Source organism: Colossoma macropomum, unplaced genomic scaffold, assembly GCF_904425465.1.
Source record: "Colossoma macropomum unplaced genomic scaffold, Colossoma_macropomum, whole genome shotgun sequence".
NCBI classification, from domain to species: Eukaryota; Metazoa; Chordata; class Actinopteri; order Characiformes; family Serrasalmidae; genus Colossoma; species Colossoma macropomum.
The window spans coordinates 887918-899964 of NW_023495723.1; the positions used below are offsets into that span (position 1 = coordinate 887918).

The following is a 12047-nucleotide window of genomic DNA, read 5'->3' on the forward strand; positions in this document are numbered from 1 at the left end:
ACCTGAGTGAACTTCTCTCCCATTATGAACCATCACGCCTACTTAGATCACAAGGTGCTGGCTTACTATTAGTACCTAGAATTAATAAAGTTACGTCGGGGGGAGAGCTTTCTCATACAAAGTCCCCCAGCTTTGGAATAATCTTCCTGTTAATGTTCGGGACTCAGACACAGCCTCAGTGTTTAAGTCTAGGCTAAAAACTTACTTGTATAGTCAAGCCTTTGGTAATTAGTTTTCCCTGTCAGTTCTATATCTTCCAGAGTCTCCGCTGCTCTGCTAACACTTTAATCTGCGATCAGTCACCCATTACAGGACTCTCTGTGTTTTTCCTTTCCTTTCTTTCCTTTCTTTTCTGAGTTGAACAGCTGCCCATCCTGTGCGTTCTGATGCTGCTGCCTCTCTGCCTTGATCGGGTGCCACTGCTCACCAGCCCTCTGGACCGGCTTAACCACCATCAAGCTTCATGCTATAACCTCACCCTCACAATCTGACCCCACTGATGCTGCTGTTGCCGCTGCTGCTGCATGAACTAAACTAATCAAATTAACCATTGCTCCACCTGTTTTCTCTGTTTTTGTACTAACAATGTTTACTATCCGGTGTCGACCAGAGGAGGATGGGTTCCCCTTCTGAGTCTTGGTTCCTCTCAAGGTTTCTTCCTGTTTCCCTAGGGAGTTTTTCCTTGCCACTGTCGCCACTGGCGACGCTCATGGGGGCTCGGACCTGGATTTCTTTCTGATTTCTTTCTGTAATGTTGATTTCCTTGTAAAGCTGCTTTGTGACAACACCTGTTGTAAAAAGCGCTATATAAATAAACTTTACTTATTTACTTACTTACTCTGCAGGTTTTTAAGATTAATTTTATAAATGAAGTTATACATAATGTTCTTGTTTTTACACACAGGGCAGCACATCATTTGAGACAGTGTAACTTAGGAAATCTTTTCATCACAATCTTTACTGCATTTCAAACTATACTTGACAAGTTAACACAAAATTATAATATTATTTTACAATATTATTCTTTATTGTTTCAGTGGTAAGTATGTTAAGATTTTAAACAATAACTGAGATTAAACTTAGTTTTCCCTAGGTAAACAAACTGTCCCAGGCTCTTGCTGACCCTCCCTGCCTTCACGTCTTCCCTGTACTCCTCTGTTGCTCCTGTCACTCTTATTTCTTATATTTCCTACATTTATTCTTTGCATTTCTCTGAGTTCATCTCTTGCTGAGCTCTCCATTTTTTTACTGGTTCTATGCTTCTCTTCTCTGTAATAAATACTCTTAGTTGGGCCTTAAGAGCTGCTGATATTGTTTAGCACTGAAATGCTGTCAGTACATTTATTGAAACAAAAGTGAAATAAAGACAACTTCTCTATTTTTTTAAAGAAACGAGAATCCTCTCTCACAGCAAATCACTGTAAAAGATGTATATTAGAATTATACATTCATGTTTCTCTGAGTTTTAATCAGACTCAGATCTTCAACACTGTTACACTATTACAAGAAAGCAACTTTTACTGACATCTTACATTAAATAAACATTACAACCCCATGAAAAATAAAGTGCTTTGAGCTTAACTGTATAAAGCCTAAACTAGCCTAAATAGTGGTCATATCTGTTGGATTAGGGGCTATTTTACACTTTGTGATCAAAATAAAATTACATTTCACAATAAATGCATATTTTGCACTTGAAAACCTCAGATGATTGCCAGGTAGGCTTGACACACCTCACTTTACCAGATGTGCCAAAGCGATTCACAGACAGACTTCACAACTATTCCAGTAACACTTTACAAAACTGTTTCATGAGTAACTAATCAGGAACTAAGCAGGTAAGAATAAGTAGTGCTGCATTAACACTTAAGTATTATTAGCTCCAAAGAAGTACTAATTAATTACGCAGTAGGTAATAGTGAACTAATGATTAGGGTAGTTCACTTTTAACTAAACAGTTAATAGTGAACTAAAGATTTACACATGGTAACAGCAACTCCTCATTCATTATCAAACAAACAGTAATTATATAATCACTTAATAACATTTAGAACTAAGTGAATTTGAAGGTGGGACACATACACAGCCGTATATTTCTGTGAGCCTCTCTTCAACTGACTGCCCTCAAGAGGACTTTAAAGGAGAACTACTGTTCAGAAGAAACAACACTGTCACACCTGGTCCTGCAGAAAAACACTGTGTTTTCTAAAGATGAGAGGTGAGCAGACTGGTCTACTGAACACTGTAGTATTTTAGCAGTTGCCCCATTTGGATGCTGATGTACAAATTGGTTCACACTGCCAAATATGAAGATGTGCATTAGCCTTTTAAGGATTCTGATCAAAACAAACACAAGAGGGACACCAGTCAGTACAGTGTGGATACATGTATCTGTAAATAATAATGGAGAATATAATCTTTCATATTTTAGAGTCTACACACTGTGTAGTGTATTTCACTACTGTTAGAAGTGTTGGAATACACTACATTAGTTAGTAGTTAGGAACCTTGTAATACTCAGCTATTAAGTAACAAATGTTCAGTGATCAGTAATTTATGAGCAGTTATTCTAGGAAACCATTGTTACTAAGTAATTCTCTATGAGACTTGGTTATTGTTGGTGGTTATTGTTTAGTTAATAGTAAAGTAACAATCATTAGTTCACTATTACCTACTGAGTAATTAATTAGTACTTATTGATAATTAATAGTTGTTACTTAAGTGTTAATGCAGCACTACTCATTCATCCCTGCTTAGTTTCTGATTAGTTACTTATTAACTATGAAAGAGTTCTGTGAAGTCTTACCACTATTCATAATTAGCCATGCAAATGAAAACTACAATGGTTTGATAAAAAGCAACTGCTTCCAAAAATACAACACAATAAGTGCAAAACAGCTTGTTGTAATAACAATATCTCATAAGAAAGAGAACCAATAAACAAATTATTTTGTTAAGAGTAACATTGTGAACAAAATGCACAAATCTCACATCATATTTTCCTTGTTTGATTCAAACTTCCAGAATCTTTAATTCATCAAAAACTAATGAGAAACTAATCTGCTAACTGCTCAGCTCTCAGACGCTGGTTCTGAATGTTTCTTTGAGGTTTTCTGGAACATTCGCTCATCTAACAACAGCTATTCCAACAGAACTTACCAACATAGACAACTAAGCTTTTGTAAAATGCATCCCAGATCAAACGATCTGAATATTACAGCACAGCACCTTATAAATTCTGGTGAGTGACGCTCTGATGGTTTGGTTCTCACATGAGGCGTTTTGTCCATGAGAAAGTGAAAAATAAATCACTTTCACAGAAAATGAAGTAAAAGTACTTTATTAGAAATGAGGTCAAGCAAAAGTACTCTGATTTTATTATACTCTAAAAGTCACTCAGTGCACTCAAGCACTGTCAAAAGATTAAGTTCTTCAGTACTTTCCACCTTGTTTTTGTGTGTCATCCTCATAACATCTTCTGTTGGTATGTTTGTGTGTTTATACAGAGACAGTAATTCAGTAACTCACTGTAGTTTCTCCAGTTTACATTGTGGATCCTTCAGTAGATCAGAGAGCAGCTTCACTCCTGACTCTTCTGGTTTATTGTAGTTCAGATTCAGCTCTCTCAGATGTGAGGGGTTTGATTTCAGAGCTGAAACCAGAGCAGCACAACCTTCCTCTGTAATACTGCAGCCAGACAGACTGTAGAGAGAAGAAAAACTCACATCTTTATTAACATTCATAAACATCATTTCGACACACAAACAGAATAAACATAGATAATTAGAGCAACACGAACTACAAAACTACATAAAACTATAACCAAATTCACACACATACACACGTACATTCTTTCTCCCTCATATACACTCTCTCTCACACACTCATGCACATTCTTTTTGTCTGCCATATTTTAATGTCAACCTCAAGCCACAAAAAGATTGTAAAGAATATAAAATTAAAAGTAAACAAAGCTTTTCACAAAGACAAAATCAAAACCACAAAGCAACATTTAAAATGCTTAATTACAAAACACATTAAACTAAACTAAAAAAACACAAAACGTTTACAAAACATAATATAATCAAACATTTTGTTGGCAGATTTGAGTATCCAGTAATTATTTCTTAATTTTATAATTTTACAAAATAAATCAATGATTGTAAATTATTTTAAATCAGCAGGGAGAGAATTTCAGTCATGTGTGAAAATAAAATCCAGACTGACCAAAAGCCCTTTTTCTAAATGGTATTATGCAGTCATCTCATGTAATTGCCCTTGATGACCTGTTTTTGATCCTACAATCAAACTCTCCAAATACTAAAAGGATGAGACCACTTAGAATTTTAAAAAGAAAACGTAAAGCTGTGAATTCAGTTTCACCTCTAAATATTTAAACTCACACATGACTCTAAACTTCTTTTCTTTTACAGATACTTCTGGATCAATATTAGCATCAACCTAATTTACAAAATCATACAGATGGTTTCCTCATTCATTTATTTTCAACATTCAAATGTAAATAAGATTTTGTCACATCAATGTCTGTATCACTGCATCTAAAAGCTGCTTTTCATTTTCATGCACATAAATAACTGTGTCATCTGCACAGATCTGACAAATAACGGTAGGAGGTCAGACATCTGGAAGGTCACTGACATCTAAACTAAATAACAATAGTCCCAAAACTGACCCTTGTGGAAGTCTGACCTCATAATTTAAGTATGAAGATGATTAATTATATATTTATACACTTTTCTTTCTTTTCTATAAAAAAGACTTAATCTATTTAATAGTTGCTGGTAATATATTAACAAGTTAAAAACCTGTCAAGTAAAATTTTATAATTTACTGGCTTTCCTTAAATAAAAACGTACACCAACCATGATTTTTTCATCCCCTTAAAACATAAATAAATAAATAAAGAATAAATACAAATAGCAATGAGCAGATTTTTTGCAGTAATATCTCCTAAACTGAAACTGCAGAGGATGAAGAGTAACAGGGCTGTTAATAAATGCTGCCCATTTTTCTGCAAATTTAGATCAGACAGAGAGGAGCTTCTGGGCCTGTAGGTGTTAATATCAATGTGATTTTCTGATTTATAAACTTCCACACAGTAGGAAAACTCCCTGTTTAATTGATCGATTTAAGAGCCTCATTAATGTAATGAAAACAGTAATAATTACATCAGCTTTTGATTTAGAAACCCCTTTCAATAAGAACACAGACAAAGTGGTATTAGTTGAATCTGATATGAAATACTGATCAGCTAAACTAGAGATTTCAATAACACTTTAAATTGAATTCATAAAACATAAATTACATTTCCCCATATTATCAGTGTGAGACTGAGAACTAAGCACAATGATGCTTTAATAATCTTTTTTCTCCAGTGTTTACCAAGGGTGCCAATAATTATGGAGCTGACTGCATGTTTGCAATAACATTAGATTAGATGAATTAGATGTTTCTGAACATTTTGGGGCCATATGTGACATCCTGCTGGGGGTCCCTAAACCACCCCCAACTCAGTTCATTTTTATGCAGGTATGAGTGCACAATAATATAATAAATAACTATGAACATTATAATTAGGTTCTAGATAGCACCTAGATAGAACCTAAATAGCAAACATACACACAGAGGTGGGTAGAATCTGCTACATTTACTCAGTTATGTGTCTTCAACACACATGAAAACTCATGAGCATCAAAAAAGGTGACAGGTTCAGAAACCAATCTGCTGTACTGGGCCAGCAGCATCATTCCACTATAAAGTTTTAGTGATTTTAAGATGGAAATTCTGTGGAATCACTTAGTTTACTGAGATACACATACAGGTCGTGTTCATGTGCTGTTTTCTGACTATTTTAACGTTATTAGAATAAATCTGTAGTTTCTCATCGTGCTAAGGCCATACATTCAACATGTGTGAAATTTGGCAGAGATCTTCTTTTGAGTCCCTACATCTGTTATAAACAGAGATCATTCTGCCCATCTTTTATGTTCTACTGGCTCTAAAACAGCACATCATGCTTGGATCATTATTTATGATGTAATTTACAGACAGTTGATAAGTTCACACAGCTGTTACAACAGACCACAGAAATAAACTAAATCTATTTCAGTTTTGAAGTTTTAGTTGATTATTTTCACTACAAACAATGATAATTTACACATCTGGGTGGTGAAGGTGTGGAAAGACTCAGAACAAAGAGCTTATAGCAGAAGATGTGCACAGGGAGGTAAGAGCTCTTTCTCAGTGCAGAAGTAAAGGCTTAAATCATCCACACTGAGGAGTCTGAGCTCTGCACTGACTCTTTACAGAACAATCTTCAAATATAATCCTCACTGAGACACATATAACAATGTGGGCTACTGTGGGGTCTGTATGCAGAACACAGTCATGATACAAACACTGTAACAATAACACAAAGCTAACATTATTGCTGACCAACTGGACAGAATAACTACCATTACAGTATCAACAGGGAACAACAGATAATCCACACAGACACTCAAGCAGCACTGTATGATAATAAATACACTGAAAACAAAAATCAACATTTCGTGATGGAACGACTGAAGAGCTGTTCAGGTCATGAACCATCTTACAGTCAGTGCAAAGAAATTGGGAGGTTCTTGCTTTAATAGCCCTGAGTCTCTCAGATGATCAGTTCACTACACTGCAAAATCAAGAGTGTGAACTGGTGTTAATTGTCCAGTGAAAATTATTTTGTGTTGATTTGGGTGTTAACTGTGCACCTGCAGTGCTGAATTAATTCTGGCGGTGGTGATCTTTAAGCGAGTTAACTGCATAAACTCCTGACTGAGTTAATTCCACATCTAATTTTAACTGACGCTTTTTCTTGAGCTTACAGTAAAGGCTGAGAAAACCCAGAACCTGGAATACACGATTTAAAAAGGTAATGACTGAATATATTTACTTAAGCTGTTTATCGTTACATAAACTAAAGGTTAACGTCAAGTGGGGTGTGACGTGATTTTATATGTGTTACTAAGCTGGTGGATAGTAGCTAATTTAGTTTTGCATGTTTGTTAGCTGTTTCAGTGTTATTTGGAAGCCCAAATTTAAAGGTGGAGTAGGTGAATTTATGGAAACCATGAAGTGTAAGATTGCTTTTTAAAAAAATCCAAATGAAGGAAGGCTGAAAGTAGGGTGATCTTAAAGCGAGTTAACTGCGTATAATTATATTTTTAATTCCATGCAGTTTTTAATTATATTACATATAATATAATTACTATATAATTATATTTTTTAATTATATAGGTTTAGATTAATACTTGAATTTAGATTTATTTGTGTTCCTATCTCTTTGGGAAAATTTGTTTATATTATATATTTATGAAGAAAAATGAAAGAACATCAGCCAATATATCAGATATATCAGATTTTTAAATCCTCAAATATCGCTTTCAGTATCAGCCTTAACAGCCACACTATCTGTGATAATTTATAGTCTTAATAACATAATTAATCTAAAACATCAACAGAACAGTCAAACAAAACTCAACTACATTTCACTGAATTGATATTGTTTGTATATTTTCTCCCTGACTTTTCGAGATGAGGCATAACAAACAACCAAATATTAATTTCAATGCTCAGATGTTGGGCATTTGAACCAGTTAACTGAGTACTCGAGTACCTGTTCACATCCCTAGAAGGAAGAGAGGAGGAGGGTCTTGTGGGGGAGCATCAGGAAACACTAGGGAGGCAGGCCCTGCCTCTCAGACTGAAGCTGCATGTTGTGGTGGAGCCTCATGGTGCTGCACTCAGCTCATTACAGATCTTTTCCCCACAGACATCCAGTCAAAATCTTGAACCTGTTTTGTATTAAATAAATGCTCCCATATGAAGCAAAACAAGCTCTAATAGTTCACACTGCCACTGACTGCTGCTCCGAAATGTCCACACTGTACCCCTGACTGGACCATCACTGTGCACCAGTGCACCCTGATGGACGAATCGCTTCACCTGGACTGAATTATTACATTTTGTCTCACTAAAGTAAATTTTTAGGGGGCTTGCACGATTTGAAACTCCACCCTTCAGAGCTCAACACAGCCAAAGTGCACTACTGGTTGAGGATTTGTGTGTCCAAGTTCAGCAGAGATAACTTATTCACTCTGGAAGCCTGAGATGTGAAACTGTTCATACAGTAAATTACAATGATATTAACATTATTTTGCTTGAAACATTTTGCTGACTGGACTGTTACAATAAAATCAAGGTTTTTTATCATTTGTAAAAATTATATCTTTTAAAAAAATCTATTACAAACATACACACATAATACACACACACACACACACACACACACACAGATTGAGAAGCTCGTAGTCAGGGTTGAGTTGAATGCGCTTTCTGGGGAGATAATACAAAATTCTATACGTTGGTATTCAGACCTCATACGTATCTGTGAAGTTGCACACTTTTCAGACACGCTGAGAGTTTGTGTCTCAGTCTCAATCAGATCCAGAACTTAAGCGCATTTCTTTTGTGTGATATTCACTCTCACAGTGAGCTGAATTAAAGTCCAGCTCCACTGTAACACCGTATGTTGTAAACACAATATTTTACGCTGTAGGTTCACATTTCTGGGTGGTAAAAAGTTCAAAATGACTGAGGCCAATACTGAACATACATAATCACATAAACAAATACAATAACTTGTCCAAACAAACAAATAATATAAATGAAATATTAAGGTTTTTTTATGTAATAAATATTTAATAATAGTAATTCATTAATAATAATACTTCATTACTAATAAAAGTGTTTCCTATGAAGAATAAGTTGAAAAATATTTTCACTTAGAAAATCAACAGAACAAAGTCTTCATTCTTTTTATGAAGAGAAATCTATTCTCTTATTTCCTGCTCTTGGGGATTCACTGTGTTCAGGGATTATTACTGTCATATACAACATGTCTGTCCAGTTCAGTCAGTGCAGAGTGAGGTAAGTAAAAGTACAGCACATACTGGAAAGAGTTTCATTTAAATGTTACTTTTCTATTTTTGTGTAAGATTTTTAAGTAATTTCTGATTCTATTCATGTATGTTTTTGTGCATTTTATTTTATTGTTTAAAGCCCAACTGTATTTTGTCCCATTAGGTTCTCTTGTTGCAAAGAGACATATTGAGAGTTCACAAATATATAAATGCCAAAATGTGTGAGCAATAGATTTTCGTAACTAAGAACTAAACTTGTTCACTATTATTGGATGTATATTTTAATCTAAAGGTGATCACTTTATTAGTGTAAACATTATTTTTTTAAACATCTGATTTTAACTAGTTGGCTGTGTGTGATGCTTATAAGCTACATCATAATACAACTGATGGCATATTTCCCTCCTGAAGTGTTCTGCTTTATCAGTTTTATATCAGCTGATTTCTTTGGATTTAAAGACTATTACTGGTTTTAAATGGAGGTGCTTAAGTGCTGGCAACCTTGGAGGCCTGGACTACACACTGGTAATTCCAAAAAGAAAATCAACTTGAACACCTGCATAGCTTGAGTCTGACTGAATAACTCCAGCGCATCTACTGACATGTTCAACTTCAGAACTTGGAACATTCTTCCTGAAGAGTGTGTATAATTAACTTAATTCAGTAACTCACTCTAGTTTCTTCATCTTACAGTGTGGATCTTCCAGTAGATCAGAGAGCAGCTTCACTCCTGAGTCTCCAATTTTTTTCTCATTTAGATTCAGCTTACTTAATTGCGAAGAGTTGCAGATCCTGCAGAGAGAATGTTTGAAACTTGTAGATCTGTTTAATCTCCTATTTCTGTTTGTGTATGTGCATCTTTCAAGACACAAAAAGTCAGTAACTCACTGTATTTTCTCCAGTTTACAATGTGGATCCTTCTGTAAATCAGAGAGCAGCTTCACTCCTGACTCTCCTAGTTTATTGTAGTTCAGATTCAGCTCTCTCAGGTGTGAGGAGTTTGATTTCAGAGCTGAAACCAGAGCAGCACAGCCTTCCTCTGTAATACTGCAGAGTTCCAGCCTGCAGAGAGAAAAAACTCACAGTTCAGCACTTGTACAGACAAATGTACAAAACAATAAAATGAACTCTTGCACTCAAAATCATGCTGTTCAAATAGTAAACTCCTCTTAGATGGTTAATTTTATTGATATATTGTGTTATATTTGTTATTGCAACACAATTTTTTTCATTTTTTATGAGCACAGACTTTTCTGATGTGTGGAGCTGTTAATCCTCTAGTAAAGCTATTCAGTCCAAATCTGAGCAGGTGAAAGGGAGTGGCTAGTGTCACTACTGACAAACACTGAATCTAACCTGCTCTGTGGCGTGTTGTACTGCAAGCCTGCTAGTTAAGCTAGTGCTAACTTCATAACCAGCCCCACTGTAGCCTCCTAGTAAGCACCATTTAACAGATAACACTTACTGGGCGATAAGGTAAAAATCTAGTGGACCTTCTGTTACAGTGGGAGCTATTTTTTTCCTTTGTTTTTTACTCTGATTATCTGTCAAATTTGCTTAATATTGTCAAAAGTCAAATGTATTTATATAGAGTTTTTTACAACAGGCATTGGCACAAAGCAGCTTTACAAAAAATCAGGAAGAGGAAACAATGTCTATGATTAAACAGTTTGTGAGGCAGTTGAAGTAACGCCTATAATTAAATAGTGTATGAGGCAGGTTAGGTAACGTCTATGCTTAAATAGTTTGCGAGGCAGAGGAAGAAATGCTTATAATTAAATAGTTTGTGAGGCAGAGGAAGAAATGCTTATAATTAAATAGTTTGTGAGGCAGGTGAAGTAATGTCTATGATTTCATAGTTTGTGAGGCAGGCGAAGTAATGTCCATGATTAAATAATTTGTGAGACAGGTGAAGTAATGTCTATGATTAAATAGTTTGAGTTAGTGCAGCAGCAGGATCATCAGGAGGGTCAGAGTTATGCAGGTGAAGCACAGCGTTGGACAGCAGATACAGCTGTGCATAAATATATATATATATATATATATATATATATATATATATATATTTCAAAAATAATACATAACTATCAAATTATAGGAATGTTTGCTAAAGTTTGTTGCCTCGAAGTGTGATTGTCTCTTCTGAAATACATTATGTATATTAATTTTATTATAACTTCATGCAGTCATTATAGAATATTCTAGAATATTCTACAGTAATAGAGATTAATAATAATGATGACTACTATGTTCTGAAGGCTAGGAATTCAGTAATAGTCTATTAGCTTCAATCAGTATCAGACTGATAAGATTAGAAAAAGGGTTCAATAAAACAACATTAATTGATCCCAAAGACAGGAAACACGGTCGACCCTGAATAAAAATCAGTGGCAGAGATTGTTCCCACACTGTACTGATGGTGTGTGAGTGTATATTTATAATGATGGGCCTTTTATCCAACACCCACAGAGATAAACACACACAGTAAACAAATGTACGATCTGTGCTCATCTGATTATGTTTGTACACTCATGCAAAAATGTAGGCACCCCTGGTCTAAGTGAAAATAATTACACACTTTTGCACATTTTAATGCACAGTTACTGTTTATTTGCTGAAAGTAGCATGCTGGGAGAAAATAATATATAAAATGTTGCTGCGCAAAAGATGAAGTATTTTTTAAATTGTAAATTAATTTTTTCCAAAATGAGCAAATGAATAGAAACTGTGCACTAAAATTTAATGTGTTACATTTCACCTCATGTTCTGTTGCGACTCACTCTGACTAATATGTAAAAGCAAATGAAAAGCAAATCAAATTGAGTCATGATATTAAAATCAAAAGGCCAATAACATTTTTGATTTTTCATATTCTAACTATCTACCCAATCACAGAAGGCTGTATTCTACCCGTGGAGAGTATTAAAAACAGTAAATGTACATGGGGCAGAGAATAATCATGGACAGAGGCTACAAATTAGCTTTAACTAGAAGCCCTGTATGCATTATATCTGTTGCATTTCAAGTAGCAATGTTTTTCTGTATTGTGCTTGTTAAATAAATATATAT

The 12047-nt window shown here is 34.9% G+C and overlaps 1 protein-coding gene across 2 annotated transcripts in view; it reads right to left on the bottom strand.

The window, feature by feature from the left end:
* LOC118802864 (NACHT, LRR and PYD domains-containing protein 12-like) overlaps positions 1-12047 on the bottom strand; it is a 63493-nt gene that overhangs the window by 31822 nt on the left and 19624 nt on the right. The window contains exons 9-11 of one of the 2 annotated variants that reach the window (XM_036563290.1): positions 9867-10040; positions 9651-9770; positions 3529-3702 (exon numbers count right to left, since the gene is read on the bottom strand). In XM_036563290.1, coding sequence (XP_036419183.1) covers positions 3529-3702; positions 9651-9770; positions 9867-10040 — 468 coding nt within the window. The remainder of the gene's footprint in view (positions 1-3528; positions 3703-9650; positions 9771-9866; positions 10041-12047) is intronic. The other variant, XM_036563291.1, reaches the window with a different exon arrangement.